General features: G+C 38.7%; 2 protein-coding genes across 4 annotated transcripts in view; one reads left to right on the plus strand and one right to left on the minus strand.

The window, feature by feature from the left end:
• The window catches only part of CC2D2A (coiled-coil and C2 domain containing 2A), a 185050-nt gene extending 168832 nt beyond the window's left edge, over positions 1 to 16218 (plus strand). Inside the window, exon 37 of one of the 2 annotated variants that reach the window (XM_063723324.1) lies at positions 15983 to 16218. In XM_063723324.1, coding sequence (XP_063579394.1) covers positions 15983 to 16009 — 27 coding nt within the window. In that variant the 3' untranslated portion in view covers positions 16010 to 16218. The remainder of the gene's footprint in view (positions 1 to 15982) is intronic. The other variant, XM_054553723.2, reaches the window with a different exon arrangement.
• The window catches only part of FBXL5 (F-box and leucine rich repeat protein 5), a 49149-nt gene extending 28934 nt beyond the window's left edge, over positions 1 to 20215 (minus strand). The window contains exons 1-5 of one of the 2 annotated variants that reach the window (XM_024245588.3): positions 19696 to 20215; positions 8977 to 9141; positions 5289 to 5384; positions 3006 to 3192; positions 1005 to 1187 (exon numbers count right to left, since the gene is read on the minus strand). In XM_024245588.3, the coding sequence (XP_024101356.3) occupies positions 1005 to 1187; positions 3006 to 3192; positions 5289 to 5384; positions 8977 to 9141; positions 19696 to 19779 (715 nt within the window). In that variant the 5' untranslated portion in view covers positions 19780 to 20215. 2 annotated transcript variants of the gene reach the window in all.
• Positions 20216 to 22516: the final 2301 nt, after the last annotated feature.

Below are 22516 nucleotides of genomic sequence, written 5' to 3' on the forward strand. Positions count from 1 at the left end.
TGGTGGCTGACATCTGCAATTAGAGCACTTTGGGAGGCCAAGGCAGGTGGATCACTAGAGGTCAGGAGTTCGAGACCAGCCTGATCAACATGGTGAAACCCCACCTCTATTAAAAATACAAAATCAGCCAGGTGTGGTGGTGCACGCCTGTAATCCCAGCTACTTGGAAGGCTGAGGCAGGAGAATCGCTTGAACCTGGGAGGCAGAGGTTGCAGTGACCCAAGATCGTGCCATTGCACTCTTGCCTGGGCAACATGAGCAAAACTCTGCCTCAAAAAAAAAAAAAACTCACCTGGCAGAAATTGTTTTAATTCAGTGACAGAAAAAATGTATGCTCTATTAGTTATATTTAACCCATAACTGCATTATATGTTGATGAAAAGAAAATTTTCTTTAACTGTTCACATGTGAAAGTAATTTACTATAATGATATTAATATGAAACTGTGATTCAGAGAATGCGGCATTACCAATCAAATAAAGATAGGTCAAAGACAAAAACAGAATCACAATTATTTTGAGCCATCACCAAAATGGAGCCATAATGGTATATCACCCTTAAATTTTATAGAATTTATTCTGTATTTTTAAAATATTCATATAATTATTAAACATAATTATTTAAAGCCGTTTTGAAAGCTTACTAATTTAATTTTTAACTTTTAATTCTGAAAAACAGTCAAAAGCAGAAAGAACTAGTATAATGAATCCCCATGTATGTATCACTTATCTTCAATAATTATCAACATTTTGTCAATCTTTTTGCGTACCCTCCCACAAATATATTTTCCTAATTTTTTTTAATTACAGACATTATTATAATTTACCCATGAATTTCAGCATTGCTAGTTTTCCAAAAATATATACCACCAACACATCATCTAACTATAAAATCTGCTTTTTGATTGACCTCTCAGAGTTTCTCTCTCTGGCCTTGCTCATTAATGTAAATGAATATTCATCTAGAAAAATACATGAAAATATTTTTAAAACCCATTTACCTACCTCTGGCCCAATGAACAGGGTAAAGATGTTTCCAAAGCGATCCAGTTTTTGTCAGCTGAGACCATTTCATGCTTACTTGACTGCATCGACATAACTCTTGAGGATTAAGATAGCTGAAAATTGACAGCATTACCTCAGGAGGAAGATGGGTTATACCTGTGGAGTGTTCTGACACTTCTGCTTCTGAAATAAAAAAGAAAAACTTTACCAGTAAAGGCTAAAGAGCAAATGCAATAAGAAATTACAATTACATTTCTATAAACAAAATCCAGTGCCTGAAGTCAATTCCTTCCTGCTTGCAAGATGTGAAAATGAAATAACATGTATTAGAGGTAACATGGGGATGTTAAACTTGTGAAGAACCAGTAGGGTTAAACTATCATGGCCCAAATCACACTTCATCAGTGGGAGCTACAATAATGAACACAGAATTAACTTCCTCTTACAAAGGCATCACAGAAAAAACAATACTCACTTTGTAGCATTAAGTAGCATCACTTGAAAAAGGAACCAAACAGGTTATACAGCTTTAAATCAACAAGTATAGTCAGCCAGATTATGAGATCTCCAAGGCATTTTTAATGACATACACAAATCTCATGACCTTTTCCATTTATGCATTATGACTCTTGTCAATAATCTTCCTTGTATTCCCTCTTTGATTTTCACATTTCATACAAGACATCTGCGAAATCTGACTGCCTTAACCTAGAGGTGCTTTAAACTACTTCAATTATTTATGTCGCAGGTGAGACGACAAAATGTAAATATTTCTGATGTTGTTTCACACATTGATAAGAAAACTTTTGTCAGCAACTATTGCAGGAAGTACTTATGGATGTATAAACCTATAATGTATTATTTCAGTAATAATTTCCAAAATAAAAATGAAAATGAAGTGTTACAATAAAAAATATAAAAGATTCATCACTAAAGTCCTATGAAGAATTTGAGTACTTTATATATCTAATTTGTTTCACAAAGCACTTAAATGCTATGATCACATTCTTTAAACTACCACTTTTAAACTGCCAAATATTTTAAACATAATACAGCTACAATTTGCTTTGAAGGGGTGGGAAAATAAAATGTAATAAGTGTGATGCTTTTAAATCCCATGTTATAATTACAATTAAACCAGACACAACAAGTCTTAGCTTGGTATCTAAAGCACAAGCTACATTTCAGGGTAAGGCATACAAGCTTTACAAGATTAATTAGAGCTTAATTTGTAAAATTATTTTAGTTTCAACATGCATTTCACCTACTTTGTTAAATAAAAATAAAAGGACCAATTTCAAAAAACTCCAAGCTATTTTAACAGAAATCCCACTGCTGCCACTAATCTTGAAGAAGCAAAGCTATTGAACATAAATAATTACTGAGGAAGTAGTTTTAAAAAAAAAAAAAAAGGCAGCATGTTTTATTTGCATTTCTCATTTGTATTCTCAGAGTAACAATACAGAAAAATTCTGCCTCTAGTACTTATTCCTCTGAATATTACTGGATACAAGCTGAAAAAATGATACATAGGAAAGGATGAAAATAATCTATAAACATACCTAATTTTGAAAACCAATGAAAAAACACAAGGAAAGAGAAAAGCAGCCACTATAGTCAATAAAGCTCAGGAAGCAGGATGATATCACAAAAGTGCTCTGTGTAATGGTAGTTTTCAACAATTTTGACTGATCAATTTTGAGCAGGCCAGTGCTCTGTACTGGTAGTTTTCAATAATTTTGATTCATTCATATATAAATTTATTCAAGAAACACTACACTGAATATGTCCCAAGTATATGTTAAATTATCATATACAACACTAAATTCTAAAATGAGAACCATCGTCTTCAATTAAATTGATACATGAAAATAACGCCTTTAACTGACCACAGTGCAGGCCTAACTTGAATTATTCCTCAACCAAAATCTACAGTTCATATCAGTAAGATGTCAATGACCTTACAACTAATAAACTGTTCTTTATATATATGAATCTCACCTTTATCTGACTTTTCATCCACGGAATATTTAAAAAACTTCTGTCGCTCTTCAGCATGATTCCATAGGCTAAGACCTCTAAGGAGTTCTGCAGTATCCTTCTGAGAGCAGTGTTGTGCAATCACTTTCTTTTTAATATCCTTAAGCTCTTCATAGGTAAAATATTCCATTAACATCGGCTGAAAAACCTAAATTAAACAAAATATTCATGAGGAAAGATGCTTCATTCTTGTTGATTTACTCTACACCCTTTTAAATTATTAATGGCTCGAATGTCGTATTATGACCATGTATCTCAAAAAGATAAAAATTTTAGTTGTTACCACTGAGTTAGTTTATCTAAAAATTGCAGAGAAGAGTACATCAAGAAGATCCTGGCCAGGCGCGGTGGCTAACGCCTGTAATCCCAGCACTTTGGGAAGCTGAGGCGGGTAGGTCACCTGAGGTCGGGAGTTCGAGACCAACCTGACCAACATAGAGAAACGCCGTCTCTACTAAAAATACAAAAGTAGCCGGGTGTGCTGGCGCATGCCTATAATCCCAGCTACTGGAGAGACTGAGGCAGGAGAATCGCTTGAACCCGGGAGGCAGAGGTTGCGGCGAGCCAATATCGTGCCATTGCACTCCAGCCTGGGCAACAAGAGCAAAACTCTGTCTCAAAAAAAATAAATAAATAAAATAAAGCCTTCTTGTTATGGTTTCTCCAGCTAGTAAATCAATCCAAAACAATTTTAAAGCATGAGGACCAGAAGGCTTTCCCTTTATAGAATTTGTCGAACCCTCTTAATCATTCTGTTAGATGTTTAGGTCAGTTAACTGCCTTCTGGGACTAGAGTAACTGAACTCCACCCAAACAGGGCCTCTGCCTCACATGAGAGTAGTACCCAGTGTACTGGAACCATAAAAGTCAGAACTCTACTGAGACACTTAACTTTTCAATATTGTTTCTGGATTTTGGAAATGTTCCCTCAAATCATTATTTTAGAACAGTGGTTCCTACAAGAATTATCTATGGAGATTTCTTCTGCTAAACAGATGCTTAGTCTCAACCTCCAATTTACAGAATTAGAATCTTTAGAGGTTGGAAACAAGGCTTTTTTTGTTTTGTTTTCACTTCCACAGATAATTGTGATGGATATCATACAGTTAAAAAACACTGGTCAGTCTAGAAATTCAGCAGTTTCAACACTGGCTGTATATTACAATGAGTTGGGGGGCCCTGAAAAAATACCCAGGTCAATGCATCTCCTCTGATTTAACTCTATGTAATTTGTCTGGAAAGGGCTTAAAATACTGTTGGGGTTTCTTTTGTTTGTTTGTGTAAATATCAATTTGACTATAAGGTGAAGCTATAGTTGAGAATCACTACAATAACTGATTTACAGCTGAACAGGTATTCAGTTCCTCATAAAATAATTTATCTATTTCTTACTCTGATATTCATCCCATATTAGAGACAGAAGAAAAAGGGAAAACATTTTGCCCATTCATTCAATGATACCCTAATACATGTATAGTAGGCTTAAGATAATAAATGTTTTTGTTTGTTTGGAGACACGGTCTTGCTCTGTCACCCAGGCTGAAGTGCCATGGCGCAATCATGGCTCACTGCAGTCTCAACCTCTTGGGCTCAAGCAATCCCCTCACCTCAAGCTCCCAAGTAGCTGAGATGACAGGCACATGCCACCATGCCCAGCTGATTTTTTTAATTTTTAGCAGAGACGAGGTCTTGCTATTTTTCCCAGGCTGGTCTCGAACTCGTGAGTTCAAGCAATCCTCCCTCCTGTCTCAGCTTCCCAAGTGCTGGGATTATAGACGTGAACCACCACGCCCAGCCAAGACTAATAAATTTAAAGCCACCATTTAAATACTAAAGTACACTACTGGAAAAAAAAAAAAAAAAAAACATGAAAAAATCTTTAAACATAACATAAAAACAAAAAAAATATTTAAAAGTTTAAAGAATCCTCTAAAGGTTCTGAAAAGACATTAGGGTAACGTAAGTTATTAACATTTAAGACAGAGCTGTTTACAAAAAAGAAAATTAATATTTCCTGAGTAAATTAATTAAATCATCTATTCAATGAAAAGCAACAACATTTCTGAGAAAACAAAACAAACTTTTTTTTTTCCTTGGCTTTTCTTTTTTCCCAAACAGAACTGGGTTCTTCTCTCCATCAACCAGATACATCTTCCTATGCGTTATTTTGAAGAGTCTCTAAAGCCAAATAGTATTTTAAGAATGTTATAGATCTAAATCACAAGAGGGAAAAATTATGCTTACCTCCTCTTCCTCTTTCATGTGAGGAAGAAAATCTCTTGTAAAAGCCTCCAATCTCTCTTTCAGTTGTTTTGCATAATTTAACTGTTCATATTCATTCTGGAAACCAAAAAAAAAATACATTTTTATAAAAGTTTTGCTTCATTAATTATGTCTGATCCCAGGAAGGTGGCTTAAAATGTGACATAAAACCTCCGGAATAAAAAAATAGACAAATTGCAAAGTGGTCTCTGTACTTTTAGCATAAAAGATATCCGTACAACAGTAAGCTCTGAATTACTTTAGTAATGTATGTAACCCCATATTTTTAAAATATCATAAAGTCTAAAAATAGCAGGTATCTACCCATAACTTTTACTGATTTGATTTCTAATTATACATTTATATAATTTCTATATGTCAGTTCTCTTAATATATCTCTAAGCCTAATAGACTGTATCATTACAGAATCCCTTTATGGTCATCTAGTGTCTCCTCCACTAAAAAATTCAGAATATAGTTGACCCTTGAACAACACAGGTTTGAACTGTGCGGGTTCACTTAAATACCGATTTTCTTCTGCCTCTCCCATCCCTGCAACAGCAAGACCAACCCCACCTCTTCTTCCTCCTCAGCCTACTCAATGTGAAGACAATGAGGATAAAGACATTTATGATGATCCACTTCCACTTAATAAATAGTGAATAGATTTTTTTCTTCCATATGATGTTCTTAGTAACATTTTCTTTTCTCTAGCTTACCTTATTGTAAGAATCCAGTATATATATATTTTTACATATAATATATGAAATAATTGTTAATCGATTGTTTTATGTTATTGGTAAGGCTTCCAGTCAACAGTAGCAGGCCGTAAGTAAAGTTTTGAGAGATTCAAAAGTTATACATGGATTTTCAACAGCACAGGGTGTTGGAAACCCTAATCCCCATGTTGTTCAAGGGTCAACTGTACCTGTTAACATTATCCTGCCAGGCACGGTGGCTCACGCCTATAATCCCACCACTTTGGGAGGCAGAGGCAGGTGGATCACCTGAGGTCAGGAGTTCAAGACCAGCCAGCCCAACACGGTGAAACCCTGTCTGTACTAAAAATACAAAAATTAGCCAGGTGTAATGATGGGCACCTGTAATCCCAGCTACTCGAGAGGCTGAGGCACGGAGAACTGTTTGAACCTGGGAGAAGGAGGTTGCGGTGAGCCCAGATTGCACCACTGCACTTCAGCATGGGTGACAGAGCAAGACTCTGTCTCAAAAAAAAAAAAAAAAAAAATTTGATGTAAGGTCATAAATATCAATATCAACACTTCTAAAGGCAAGGTGCTCACTATTTCTTGAAGTAACTCATTCTAATTCTGGGCAATTCTAAGGAGCTATAAAGTTCTTCCTCATAACCTAAAATCACATTTCCCCACTTCTATATCAGCCCTCTCAAAGCATGTGGAAAATTTATAAAATAATGAAAACTTTTTTTTTTTTTGAGACAAGCCTTGCTCTGTTGCCCAGGCTGGAATGCAGTGGTGCAATCTCAGCTCACTGCAACCTCAGGTTCAAGCGATTCTCCCACCTCAGCCTCCTGAGTAGCTGGGACTACAGGTGCACATCACAACTCCCAGTTAATTTTTTTGGTATTTTTAGTAGAGATGGGGTTTCACCACATTGGCCAGGCTGGTCTCGAACTCCTGACCTCAAGTGATCTGCCCGCCTCAGCCTCCCAAAGTGCTGGAATTACACGTATGAGCCACCATGCTCAGCCTATGAAAACTTTTAAAATATGAAAATATTTTATCTCTGTTAAGTCTTCTCTGGTCTCTTTTTCTAGAACTAATTTATTCAACTGCTTCCCAATATTCAATCTAACGTCCTGTTCTCTTACGATTTTACACATTTTCCCTAAGCATATCCACATGGCTTCCATTCCTACTTATATGCTAATAATAACTATCAAATTTGCTTTTTCATACTGGGTCACTCTTCTGACCATGAAACCCATCTTTACCACCTCCTATTAATAAATGCCCATCTGGATTACACAAGCAGTTCAAACTTAATCTGTCAAGAATGAATCTTTTTATTTCCTGACCCTCTTCTATATACTCTAGAAAGTCAGGCTGAATCCTCATTTTTATTTCTTTTCTCTTCTTTCCTCCTCCCTTTAAGTATAATCACTACATTCTATCAATTTTATTTCCTACGTAATTCTCAAGTTTGATCCCCTCCCCTTTATTTCCACTAGTCATGACTTTAGTTCAGATTTATTGAAGGTGTATTCATGTGGCAATACATAATGTGATACAAAATTCGAAGAATACAAAAGAATATTCAATAAAAAAGTAAATCTCCCTTCTATTAATATTACTATCTAGTACCCTACCCCAACCAAACCTCCCACACCTCCCCACCAAGTAGCTACTAAGTATTCTTCCAGAAACTATTGGAATAATTTTTTAATAATGGTCTTCCTCCTTTAGTCTTTTATCTTTAATCCATCCTCCCTAAGCTGTAGAACAGCCTTTCCAGAACATAAATCTCCAGGTGAGGGGCACATGGTGGCTTAACAGAGTTGTAACTTAAGCTTATGCTTCACCAAGCCAGAAGGGAAATAAACTAAGATCAAATTTCAAAATCCTATAATATATAAATGTAATTAAGAAGAAAGTCTCTCTACATGATTATCCTAAACTATACCCAGTAATATCTTTAGCTCACTGCAACCTCTGCCTCCCAGGTTCAAGCAATTCTCCTGTCTCAGCTGGGATTACAGGCGCCTGCCACTATGTCTGGCTAATTTTTATATTTTTAGTAGAGACAGGTTTTCACTATGTTGGCCAGGCTGGTCTAGAACTCCTGACTTCAAGTGATCCACTAGCCTCAGCCTCCCAAAATGCTGGGACTACAGGTGTGAGCCACTGCACACTGCACCTGGCTGGTATTCAATTCTAAAACAAGTAAAATTTATAAAATTAAAGTGTTTATTCATTCTAAGTAATAATTATACCTTTGGTCACTATTAACTGGATAGCTTTCCTTTAAGAATTCAGCAAATGTTACAGAATGTAAAATTTTATCATTAAAACTTCAACTTACAAAAACAGCTTTCAGACTTGGTGAGTAGCATTCATTATAAAATTTTATTAAACAGTAATAAAGAGGTAACTGATGAAGACTCTCACCAAACCGGAGTCAGGCTCCTCTGGGCCCTCTTCTCAACTTAGGCCTGACCTTATACTCTGTTCTTGTCCAGCTTAGTTCAGCAAAAATCCTGCTGAATTGGTTTAGTGAAAATCTCTCAGCCTTAGTATCTGATCTGCATCTACATCTGATCAAACTACTGATCCTTCAATATGTTACTATCCTCCTGCCTTCAGCAAGAATTTTATAGTTAGTCTAGCAAGAATCCCCTTGGCCTTGATGTTTCCTCAGTAGTTTTCCATCCACTCTTCCCACTTTGCCCCTTGGATATAAATCCCTACTTGTCCTTACTGTATTCAGTGTTGGGCCTCATCTCTCTCCACTACTGCAAACTCCCCACTGCAGTAGTTCTTTTTAAATAGTCTTCCTTGCCATCTTTAACAAGTGACAAAATAATTTTTTTCAACATTACATCATTTACTATAAAACAGTGACAAGTTTTGCCAATGACATACCAGAAGATGGCACAAGTTTTGACAGTTGAATATCCATTTTTGCAACTTACCTTAACGTTCTTCAGTCCCTTTTCAAAGAGGCTAAGCATCTCAGAGAGTTTATTGTCAGAATGTACATTATAAATGGTCTGGCTGCGTTGTTGAAGCAAACCAATAATGTATTCATTTTCAATCTGCTCATGCATTTTGAACTCCTTGAAAGTAGCATACAAAGACTGCAGAAGAGCACGGAAATCGTTGTTGTTGGAAAAATTGGTTTTAGAAAGCTGAATAAAAATTTAAAAAGAAAAGTGTAATAAATACGTGCAAATATGCACAAATAAAAAATATTCAAATACATCCCTATTCACTTTTGCACACAGCATACTTCCTTTACACTTGGTTAAAGTACAAATAAAAGAAATTCATAAATTAACAAGTTATAATGGTATAATAAAAAGTGCACTAGGCCAGGAAGATGTTGGTTTGCATTCTGGAGGGCTTGGTGATACAGAAAAATGGTATGTGCACAAATCACGGTTTCTTTAAATAGAAGAGATTAAACCAGGCCCCTTCTAAACCTAAAATTTCATTACTCTATGTATGCTAAATACAGGCAGGCAGAAATTTTAAAGAGGGAAACTTGATTAGGTTAAATACAACAGACGGGTAGATGAAAGGGGAAAAGCTACTAACACCACACCTCCTAGACTTGCTTTCTAAAGTATCTAGTAGTCCTAAAATGGAACATAATCTAAGCTGTCTTACTGCCTGTTATGAGCAGGAATGACAGTCTGATGACAGAGCATCAAAACAGATGATATACAAGCTCCTGAAACAAAATTATTCCTACTATACATAACAAAATTCACTATCTTCTATAAAAAGTAGTGTGGATTATGCATTTTAAGAGTCATAGTGAACCAGTTATAAAGTCAGATTCTCTAGGATGGGATACCAGTTCTACTATTACTTAACTGTGTAACCCTGGGTAAGTTACTTTTCTTTCTTTCTTTTTTTGTGAGACGGAGTCTTGCTTTGTCGCCCAGGCTAGAGTGCAGTGGCATGATCTCAGCTCAGTGCAGACTCTGCCTCCCAGGTTCAAGCAATTCTCCTGCCTCAGCCTCTCGAGTAGCTGGGATTACAGGTGCTCACCACCACGCCCGGCTAATTTTTGTATTTTTTAGCAGAGACGGGGTTTCACCACCTTGGCCAGGCTGGTCTTGAACTCCTGACCTCATGATGCACCCGCCTCGGCCTCCCAAAGTGCTGGGATTACAGGCATGAGCTACCACGCCCGGCCTACTTTTCTTTCTTAATGTGTTAGTTTAATCTTGATGTTAAATGGATATAATAAAACATCTGTATTTCACATGGTTGTTAGTACTCAATAAACATTAGCTATTATCATTTTGAAAATTAAATATTCATTTTTTATAAATTCATACTTTTTTACTCTATACAAATATTTACTGAGTAGCTATTATGAGGTAGGCACTGTTCTTTGGTACCTGGGATATATCAATGAACAAAACAAAGATTTCTTGCCTTTATGGAGTTTCCATTCCAGTGAAGGTTAATAAGACAATGAACAGTTAACTGCAATACATAATAATCTACAGCAAGAATTGGCAACTTTTCTATAAAAGGACAGATAATAAATATTTTAACTTCTGCAGGCCATGTGGTCTGTAGCAATTATTTACCTCAGCAGTTGTAGCACAAAAGTAGTCATAGACAATACGTAAATGAATGACTGTAGCTGTATTTCCATAAAACTTTATAAACACTGAAATTCAAATTTCATATAATTTTTCACATATCACAAAATACTATTCTTCTTTTGATTTTTTCCAACTATTTAAAAATGTAGAAGTGATGCTTGGCTCTTAAGCCACACAAAAAACACAGGTAGGATAGATTTGGTTAAATACGTATTATAGATTTTTTTTAAATCATAAGAAATGCCCCACAAGATTACAATAAAATCCATTAGTGGCTAATCTCTGCAAATACTATCATGTATCATTTTTTGGGGGAAAAAAAAAAGGCAAACTTAAAAATAGCCTTAGTAGAAGCAGGGTACAAATCAAAAGAAACCATTAATGCTAGATATTTTTTTTTATTATTATTAATATACTTTAAGTTTTAGGTACATGTGCACAACGTGCAGGTTTGTTACATATGTATACATGTGCCATGTTGGTTTGCTGCACCCATTAACCCATCATCTAACATTAGGTATATCTCCCAATGCTAACCCTCCCCTCTCCCCCCACCCAACAACAGGCCCCGGTGTGTGATGTTCCCCTTCGCACATCCATGTGTTCTCATTGTTCAATTCCCACTATGAGTGAGAACATGCGGTGTTTGGTTTTTGTGTCCTTGCGATAGTTTGCTGAGAATGATGGTTTCCAGCTTCTAGATATTATTTTTTTAATGGCAAAAAGTAAACACAGTCAGCCTCCATGGGGATGCAGAAACCACAGATTCAACCAACTGTGGATTGAAAAAGGCTGGGCATGGTGGCTCACACCTGTAATCCCAGCACTTTGAGAGGCTGAGGTGAATGGTTTACCTGAGGTCAGGAATTCGAGACCAGCCTGACCAACATGGTAAAACCCCGTCTCTACTAAAAACACAAAAATTAGCAGGGAGTGGTGGTGTGCACCTGTAGTCCCAGCTACTCGGGAGGCTGAGACAGGAGAATCACTTGAACCCAGGAGGCAGAGGTTGCAGTGAGCCGAGATCATGCCACTGCACTCCAGCCTGGGTGACAAAGCAAGACTCCATCTCAAAATAAATAAATAAATAAATAAATAATAAAAATAAAAAATAACAACAATAAAAAACAATATAACAACTACATACATAGTATTTTCACTGTATTATGTATTATAAGTAATCTAAAAATGATTTAAAGCGTATGGGAAGATATGTGTAAGTTACATGCAAATACTATGCTATTTTATCTAAGGGACTTGAGCATCTATGGAGTTTGGTATCCACGGGTGTCTTGAAAACAATCTCCCACAAAATAGGAGGATACCAAGGCAAGACTGTAATGCCCTAACATGAGTTAAGAAAAATAATATCTTAAAAGACATACAGGGAATTTTGAATATATTCTCATTAGCTTATTAGAAATTCTTTTAGATCTAATAACACATTAAGGTAAATATTAGTTTCATGCCACAAACTGACAGTCAAATTAACTATAGTAACTATATAAAGAGACTCTAAATTACAGATAGAATCTATATCCAGCTAATCTAGCACAGTAGTTAAAAGCACTGACTCTAGGGCAAGATTGCCTAGGTGTAAATCCATTCTACCAGCAAGTCATTACATTTCTTTGTACCTCAGTTTCTTCATCTGTAAAACAGGGCTAATAATATTAACTACCTCATAGAGTTCTTGTGAGAATTTTTTTGAGACAGGGTCTTGCTCTGTCGCCCAGGCTGCAGTGCACTGGCATGATCATAGCTCACTGCAACCTCAAACTCCTGGGCTCAAGTGATCCTCCTGCTGGCCTCAGCCTTCTAAATAGCTGGAACTACAGGTGTGGTGCGCATCACACCCAGTTACTTTTTTATTTTTTAGAGACGGGGTCTCACTATGTTGGCCAAGCTGATCTTAAAGTCCTGGCTTCAAGCGATCCTCCTGACTCAGCATCCTGAGTTGCTGAGATTATAGGCACAAGCCACTGCACCTGGCTACCTGTGATAATTTAATAAGTTAATATAAAGAACACAGAATATAAGCCCTACCTAGGCATCTGTAAGCCTTATTTAGTAGACTTTTCTGTTATTAATTCTGTATTCACACCAAAATAAAATATCATTAGAAAGAAATTGGTACAGCCATTATGGAAAACAGTATGGAAATTCCTCAGAAAATTAAAAATGTAATTTCCATAAGTTCCAGCAATCCCATTCCTGAGTATATGTGCAAAGTAAATAAAATTAGGATCTCTAAGAGATATCTGCACTCCCATGTTCAATGCAGCATTATTCATAATAGTCAAGATATAGAGCCAACCTGAGTGCTTGTCCACAAATGAGTAAAGAAAATGTGATATATACAATAAAATATTATTCAGTCATAAAAAAGGAAATCCTGTCATTTGCAACAACATAGATGAACCTGGAAAACAGCTAAGTGAAATAAGCCAGATACAGAGAGATAAATTGATCTCACTATATATAGAATCTAAAGTAGAACTCATAGAAGCAGAGTATGAAAGGTGGTTGTCAGGGAGCAGGGGATGGAGAAAATGGGGAGAGGCTGAAAAAAGAACACTAACTTTCAGTTCTAAGGTGAGTATGTTCTGGGGATATAAGGTACAGTATGGTGACTATGGCCAATAATACTGTATTATGTACTCAAAATTTGCTGAGAGTACATCCTCTGTGTCCTTACCACTCCCACACAAAGGTTAATCATTTGTGGTGATGGATGTGTCAATTTGATTTTGGTAATCATTATACAATGTACATGTATATCAAACCATTGCATTGTACACCTTGAATTTATACAATTTTTATTTGTCAATTATACCCCAATAAATCTGGGAAAAAATGATCAACAGATCAACAGATCAAGTTAAATTCTTGGTGGAGAATACAAAATATTTTGTACAACAGGTTGAAGAAATAAGATTTTTATCTATATTAAATCCTCAACATGTTTGTTGATTTGATGACGTGAAAACAAAGCCAAAAAAAAAAAAAAAGCAACAGAGAGAAAAGTCCTTAAAGATACTACCCAACTCAGTTTTTCTCCACATGAAAAGTGCAAATGTTTTTAACCTGGCACCTAAAGTTAGTAAATTTAGCAGTTAAAAGAATAACCAGGGCCGGGCACAGTGGTTCACACCTGTAATCCCAGCACTTTGGGAGGCCGAGGCAGGCGGATCACAAGGTCAAGAGATCTAGGCCAACATGGTGAAACCCCATCTCTGCTAACCTCTACTAAAACTACAAAAATTAGCTGGGTGTGGTTGACACACGCCTGTAGTCCCAGCTACTCAGGAGGCTGAGGCAGAAGAATCGCTTGGATCCGGAAGGCAGAGGTTGCAGCGAGCCAAGATCACACCACTGCACTCCAGCCTGGAGACAGAGCAAGACTACGTCTCAAAAAAAAAAAAAAGAAAAAGAAAAGAATCAACAGAATATACACAATTTAACTTTTTTGAAATCTGTTTATATAAAGTTTTTAAAATTGTTTGCCTTCACATATAGACTTTATGGAGAAAACCTGGACACTAATAATTTCTAGGACATACAGAAGCCAATGATGTGTGAGAAATTACTCTAGTGTTTTTATATATTTAATTCCTAAAACAACCTAAAAAGTAGATATTAAAATCCTCATTTTACAGACTAACAAACAGAGGCTCAGGAAGAAAATTTACCCCACATCATACAACTAGTGAACAACACAACCGAGACCAAGTCCCTAAAACTCTAACATCTATGACTTTTCTACATACACAATGTTAGTCCCATTAATAAAGCTATCTTTTCAGATCCAAGAGAGTAAATTGTCAGAAAGAACACTTGCTCTAAAGCAACAGTTCTCACCAAGGCAGTAATTTTGCCACCCCCCTACCCATCCCCCAGAGATAAAAGGCAAGATCTGGAGGCAGTTTTGGTTGTCACCACTGGAAATGTACTACTGACACCTAGTGGATAAAACCCAGGGATGTGGCTAAACCCTACAACGTACAGGACAGCCCCCCATAAAAAAGAATCATCTGCCTAAAAATGTCAATAATGCTTTGGTTAAGAAATGTTGCTCTAGAAAACTGTTTTTCAAATACTGTTAACCATGACCTTTAGTATGAAATACAGTGCAATCCAGATTCACACACATCACAAACACTTCAAACAAATTTCAGGGAACAGTATTTCCCTCTCTAATCTGTGATGTACTCTAATATTTACTTTTTGGTTTAAATTTTTAATGCCGTTTCGGACCCACGAAAGAGATTTATGACCTACTACTAACAGGTCACAGGACATATTTTGAAGAGCACTCTTCTACAGTAAAATATAAAGGTTCCTAGTGACCTATAAAGTTATATACTCTGATGCCTCACAAATTCAAAAAAGAACTTACATATATAAAAGGACACACATAATTAACAAATAGTAACACGATATCTTCCACATTTTAAAAGGATTTATAACTGACTTTCTTTTTTTTTGTTTTTTTTTTTTTTGAGACAGAGTCTCGCTCTGTCGCCCAGGCTGGAGTGCAATGGCGTGATCTCAGCTCACTGCAACCTCTGCCTCCCGGATTCCAGCAATTCTGCCTTAGCCTCCCGAGTAGCTGGGATTACAGGACCCCGCCACCATGCCCTGCTAATTTTTGTATTTTTAGTAGAGACGAGGTTTCACCATCTTGGCCAGGCTGGTCTTGAACTCCTGACGTCATGATCCACCTGCCTCGATCTCCCAAAGTGCTGGGATACAGGCGTGATCCACTGCGCCCAACCTATAACTGACTTTCTGTCGCAGACATTCTACAGTGATATATCAAGTATTACAGCCTGGTTTCAAACTGATTCTCAAAAATGGTATGTCACTTAAAGACGATACAGTACATTCAAAAATAGATAAGAAAACGGCATAACAAAAACACATATACTATTCCCCCAAATACATTTTTACTTTGTCTACTCACTCAGACAATGCTTTAATTTAATCAAGGGAGACTTACACTCAGTGAAGAAACCTTAGTAAGTATCCGATCAAATTTACAGATGGAAAAAATGATGACCCACAGGTAAACCGTTTTGCATAAAATCACAGAGCTACCAATAAGTAGCAGAACTAGTAAGGTAATGCAAAACCCATGGGCTTCCGAAGGGGAAAAAAAAAATCCTAAGATTAAAATTCAGGCTCTACTAATTACTAGTTGAATGAGTTGGGTAAGTTACTTAACCACTAAGACTGTTTCCTCAACTTTAAATGAAGGATAGTATTTGGCTTAGGTAGTTCGCGAGGATTAAAAGAAACAATGTAGACATGTAGTAAGAACTCATTAAATTCCCTTTTCCTTCTTCCACAGGTCTCAATTCAACATTTTCTCCACTAAGCCAATCTTCTCAAATGCCAGTCAATAAATTGTTACAGGTATGCAGAAAAATGGGAGAGGGGGGAAGGAAAACTGACCATAAAGCTATACTTACTCATTTTTTAAAAAAGAATATATTCAAATTACTCTAAGCTTCTTCCCACTTAAGAGTTTTGGATCATAAAATGTCCTATCTGTATAAATAAATGTATAAATAAATTAAATTCTTTAATAAAAGTAAACAGCACTTTTAATACCCTTACCTGAAAAATTTGGGCACACCTTAAGGCCTCCACCACTTGAGTTTTTAATAACTGGTTTATATATAAGCCTGGGAATCTCTGAACTAACCACATCCTGACAACCACAACCTACTCTTCTCTCAGAAATCAATTCAAAGAGACCACTCCTGACACTTTAATGTGGAGGTGACCATGTAACTCCCTTTGCTCCCACTATATCCTATTTGGATTTCCATCCTAGCATAGATGTTATTACATACTGGACTGTAAACTTTTTGAGAGTAGAGACCACATGTCACATTGCCAACGTCTTTCTGTAGTACAAGCTACTACAGAGTAGACGGTAGAAACTCCAATGCTCACTGACAGAATTAATGGAGTTAACCTTGGAGAACTGGAGAAAAGACTGAGAAATTGAAGTAAAATGGAAAAAGGATGTCATTCAATATAAATATTTATGAACATCATCCCAGTTTGAAAGGTCAGTGAATTAGCAGATTTCTTAGCAGATTGTTCCCAAAAAAGTAGGAAACTACTATGATTTAATATAAAGAAAATTAAACTAGGAATCCTAACAATGACTTGGGTTTCCATCTGAATCTACCACTAGCTGCTTATGTAACCTTGGCCTAGCTAATCTAGGCCTCTAAGTCCCCAGCTATAAAACAGAAATACCTTGTCTTTACATAACTCAAAGCACTCTTGTCTGGATAACAAAGGTGAAAAACCTTTCCATAAAACTTTTTACAAATGTAAAAAGAAATCCATGGGCAAAGTATTAAATCGGGTATTGTACAGCAATACTTAAAATGGTCTAAGACATACATCTGTCAGCTTTTGAAAATTTATTTTCTCATCCTATTCACCTTTACACCTAAAAAATAAGTAGACTAAGATAACTATGGAATACATTATACTAACTGGCTTAAGCATGTAAGTGGTTTACTTGATGCTAGTAAATAAATGGATGCTTCTAAAATACACTGTACTTGAGAAGTTCAATATTGAAAATAGTAACTGACTTCTTTATAATAACTGGGCATTCAGAGCCCAAATTTGTACAGTGAAATAACTATTTTGTACCTTTTTAGTTTGAGCATAAAAACCAGTTCTCATTTTGTATAGTTTTATTGTAAACTGTTTGGTGGGATATCCTTGGTCTATTCAACCAAAGGATAATGGCAAAACGTGAGATGATAAATGAATAAAAACAAACAAGGTACTCTTCCGTTAATTCCTTTAAGATTACTGAACCATTACAAAATACTTATTTTCCACTCTAGCTCCCAAAGGACATCCTAAGAGAGATTTCCATTGGCTATCAGTATCAAGAAGAAATGCGGATGTAAAATTCCTATCAGTTTCTTTTTTTCCCTAAATCGCCTCAGTCTCAGTTCAGAAAATTGGACTTTTAATATTCGTGATAAACATATACAACAATCTCATTAACTATATCTAATTAATTCAGAATTAGTAATAATTTTGACTTACACTATGTCAAATTCAAAATGCTTTATTAAACCAGTTATGCAAGTGGGAACATTACTGAAAAGACTTACTTGGCTCAGATATTTTGTAAAAAAGCAACTGCATTTTCAAAATTTCTTCAAATACTCTCAACCACCAGGAAGAGACACAGAAAAAGAGTGACTAACTTCTTGAAAATTTTAAAATCAGGCTGGCTAGCCTTAGTCTGCAAGTAAATTAAATTGTGATTCTTTATTTTGGGAGGTCACAATCACTTGGAAATCGATGAAAGCTACAAACCCCCTAGGAAAATGGACACATGCACAAAATTTTCCGTATAATTTCAGGTGATCCTAGGCTACCTCTCCACAGTCTCAACTTGAGAGAAAACCTTGGATTCTGTTAGTCTTCACTTCCACTTTCGATTTTTGAGACCATTTTTTTTTTCTTTCCTGCTATTAAAGAATGGTGTCTGAATGAACGATATTCAAAAGCCAGAGAGGATAAAAACACTACAATACTGCTAACTAAAAAATTCAGGGATATACCCTTTTGCTTAATGGCTTAACCATTCCTCATGCTTCTCCTAGATGAGTGGTTCTCACCCTCAGCTGCATACTGCACTCAAATGGAGAGCTTTTATCATTTATACCTGATGTCTGGGTGAAATCCTAATTTTAGTGACCTAGACATCAGGACTTCTAATAGTTTTTAGGTTAAGGCTAATAAGCAACCAAGGTTGCAAACCATTGTCCTAGACAGTCCTGGTGTTTCCAACTACATGCGAACTGGGTATTTCTAAATTTTCAGAATGGAGGGAGGGAGAAGATGGAGTGCTAAGATTTGAAATTCAACGTCACTGCTTTAAATTGCTGGTCTTCAGTGTGGCCTAGCAGTGAATACCCTGGGCATCCTCCAATCGCCTGGCTGAGCAATGAAACACCCCTCTTTTCTGTAGACAATGGTTCTGCATAATGCTACGCAATTTCTGAGAATTCCTAAAAGTTGATTTCTATGCTTAAACAGTAGTCATTTGAATGCTTTATTTAGTTGGATCATTTCCACAAGAAACGGGACTGCCTGAGGTTTGCAGATATCCATGACTTTCCCCAACATAAACTGACAAATACGTGGAATGTTAATATTGTTTTAAAATCACTAGCAAAGGGCCCTGAACCATCTCCACAAAAGTGCCTCTTCAGCTTATGCTGCACCAATTATGAGCCCAAAATGGTTCTCACAGTTAAACCAACTTTTCCTGAGGCCCCCTTTATTCGAGCTCATGTAAAGAAATCCAAGAGAGAATTGCTGTCTTATAACAAAATCTACATCCAGTAAGTGTTCAGGGCAATAAAAGTTGCAAGGAAAACGATAACGACACATGAAGAGTGACGGTTCTTCAGTTCTAAACTTGGCTTTTCTCCCAAATCAAACCAGTGAAGAAAGCTGGGGGTAAAAGGAACCGGGTAGCTGGGAGACGCTGCAGTTCTAGCCAGGAAGCCAGCGAGAGCTTCAGAGGATGGGTGGGTGTCTGCACGGAGAGCCCCGAACAGGCCCGGGGGAGTGACGGGGGACGAGAACAACTACTCGGGGCAGATGGGAGTCCACAGCAGGTGGCCGGCTGGGGCACCCAGGGCTTCGAGGAGGTAGGGCCGCTCTCCTTAGAGGCAGCAGCGGGAGTCCCAGCGCCGCGGTGGGGCCCGCCCGAGGGTGGCCAGTGACGCCAGTAGCGCCCCTCCTCAGCCGCCAGGCCCTCGGCAGGGGACGCCGCCCGCCCCGAGAGCACGTCCGAGGCGGCGGCCAGGCCGGCTCTGCGAGGGCCTCGCAGCGGGCGGGGAGGCTGCGGGAGCGGGCGGCGCTGACAGCTGCGCAGGCGGCTACTCGCGCGGCGACGGCACGGGGCTGCGGGCGCGGCGCAGGCCAGGCCGCCCCAGGAACCCAGCCCGCTCCCCATCGCCGCCCGCACCGCCCACAGCGGGAGGCTCGGCGCTCCGTTACCTTGTCGCAGTAGAGCCCCACCAGCTGCTTCATCCGCCAGTGTGGGGCGGTGAAGACGTCCACTTCTTCAGGGAAGGGCGCCATCGCCACTGCCTCAGCCTCCGCCTCAGCAGCCGCGGCCGCCGCCTCTCCATAGACACCCTCGCCGCGGGGCAGAGGCGGCGCGCCCCCTTGCGCATGCGCCCGCCCCGTCGGCGCGCGCGCCCGGTCCGCTTGGCCGGCGGGGACGCGGGGGCGCGCAAGCCGCCGCCATGCGGTCCCTACGGCCCACGTGACCGGGCGCGCGCAGAAGCTCGCGGCTTCTGCTTCCCGCCCCCACTCTTTTCGTTTCTTATCGTCTTCATAAGCCGCAGAAAGAACCCAAACCTTTTCCCTGTTTCTTCCACTACATGAAAGCACAGTATCTGAGGGTAGGGGAAAGTCGTTTCAGTGGCGCTCTCGGCGCTTCTCCCGTTGCTGCCCTGCCCACCAGGCCTTGAGGAGAGGCAGCCAAGCACAATGGCCGCGGTCAGGGCCGCAAGCTCTGCCTGTGCCCACGCCCCGACGCCTGCTTGGCCTGGGTGACCAATGCGTCTGGCCGGGACCTCCAGAGCTGCCCTTCGCCTCCCTGCGATTGGCCCGTGCCAGATTTTTCCTGGGGCCGAGCGCAAACCACCCCGCCCGCCAGTCAAAGGCCGGGCCTGGCTCCCGCCCAGCGGTTGGTGAACCAGGGCTGCGGGCTCTGAGAGCTTCGGTCTCAGGGGCGGCAGCCCGCAGCGAGCGCGGGGCCTGGGTGCGAGGGGCGGGGCAGAGACCGCGAGAGAGAGGCCTGGTGAAATTCGGGAGACTCAACGTGGGGGAAAAACAATATCTGGGGATCCAGGTGCGGAAATGCACCTCAAGTGCAGGAACGCGGGTCAGGGATAGGCCCGACGGGCCTTGGGGGTGGGGAGAAGGGTGAATAATGGAAGGTTAGTGCGGGAAAGAACCTTGGTACAAATCCCGCCATTTTAAGCGGAGGTTCGGAGAGAAAACAAGGTCATTAACCCAGGAAAATGTCTGCCTCTTTCCTATAAATCGCCTGGCCCTTGCCACAGACCTCCTGGAGACCCTGTTCTCTGCTCACGCCGGTCTTAGATTGGTTGGCTGGAGTACTGCTGGACAGATAAATAGGAGAAAACAGGGAAGCCTGAGAACCTTGGGAGGAATTGTTATTTGCTTAATGGCCAGAACCTCCAGGAAGGCAAGAACCAGATATGCTGTGTTCACCCTTGTTCTCTATTATCTGTCACAGTTGCAAGACAACATGGGGATCAGTAAGTAGTCAACAAATAATGAAGTAGAAGGAGGTGAGAAAGAACTTTGCAGTGGAATGCACCCTATTTAGTTCTAATCTTATATTACTGTATGCTATTATGCAGTGTGAACAGTGGTTAAACCACAGACTCTGGAAATGAAGTTAAGATTCCTGGTTTTGCCAGACACTAGCTATACAACCGTTAACAAGCTATATGACTTCTTTATGCCTCAGTTTGCTCTTACATGAAATGAGGCTAATAATACCTACCTCAGAATCTTTATGAGGATTTGTATATTTGAAGCACTTATAACAGTACCGTCTGTAAGCTAGTAATACTTTTTAAAAGCAACTCGATGAGGTAGTGCTGCAGGAAATTAAGTCTTCAAGACATTCTAGTAATTGCCTAGGGTCCCACAAATTAGTAAGGCAAAAATCTGTCATATAAATCTGGATCTGACAATACCCCCCCAGTCATTGCATTTAGTTGGGATACAGAGATGGCTTATTCACAGTCTGTCTTAAGCAGGAATAATGCTTAAGAAATAGAATAATAAAATATTTTTTAAAGATTCATTTCTCTCTTCCTCCTTCTCCCTTTCACCCTGTTTCTCGCTCTCTTTCTCTGTTCTTTCCCCAGGACTTTGCCTCTATATTTTTTTAATAAGCCTCAGAGAGCATTCTCTTATTTACCCTCTATTTCTTTACCTCATGCTAATCTTTCACTCCCGCTATCTTGGAATGCAGAATCAGACCTCAGGTAAACCAGTTATATAGAGAAATGAGCTCCATGAGAACATGCACTTTGTTTTATCCTCAGCACTTAGAATGATGTCTGTCATAAAGTTGAGTATTCAGTAAATATGTTGGAAAAAAGAATGAAGATAGTTCATAGCACTGTGTAATTTCCTCATTTTTACTAACATTTAATATGCTATGTTGTCTTCTCCAATCAACTGTTTGTGTCTGTGCCGTTCACTAGTGTATCCATCTCTAGAACCAGACACATTAAAAAGGTATTTGGCAACAACAACAAAAAAAGTCCGTCCACACAGTTTCACTGTAACCCAGATTTGAAGCTCTATAATCAGCTGAAAAGTAATAACAGCCACTTTGGACACTGGCCATTTCAAGGAATTTGTTTTAGATGACAAAATGAAAGAAAGTGATTTTAAAAATAAGCCCTGTGAGTAATTTTCCCCATGGAAAGTTATTAACATTAGCTCCATATGCTGAATTATGTAGCAATTAATCACCTGATATATCCAAAATAAGTGACTGACTTATACTGAACTTTTTAGCTCTAGAGAGGTCATTGATCAATGTAGTATCATTACCACAGGTTACTGCAACTACTGCAGATTGGAAGGGTTATTAAGGCCAAGGTTGTCACTTTACCTCTCTGTGAGACCTTTTTGGATATATGACAGCAGATAATTCCAACAGACCATCTAGCAATTGACCACCACAAGAAGTCTGAATAAGGCATGTGAACAGAGCAGTGAAAACCCACATTGTAGAATGACTGGTAGAATTGGTCGTTTC

The sequence above is a fragment of the Pongo abelii genome, chromosome 3 (assembly GCF_028885655.2).
Source record: "Pongo abelii isolate AG06213 chromosome 3, NHGRI_mPonAbe1-v2.0_pri, whole genome shotgun sequence".
Taxonomy (NCBI): Eukaryota; Metazoa; Chordata; class Mammalia; order Primates; family Hominidae; genus Pongo; species Pongo abelii.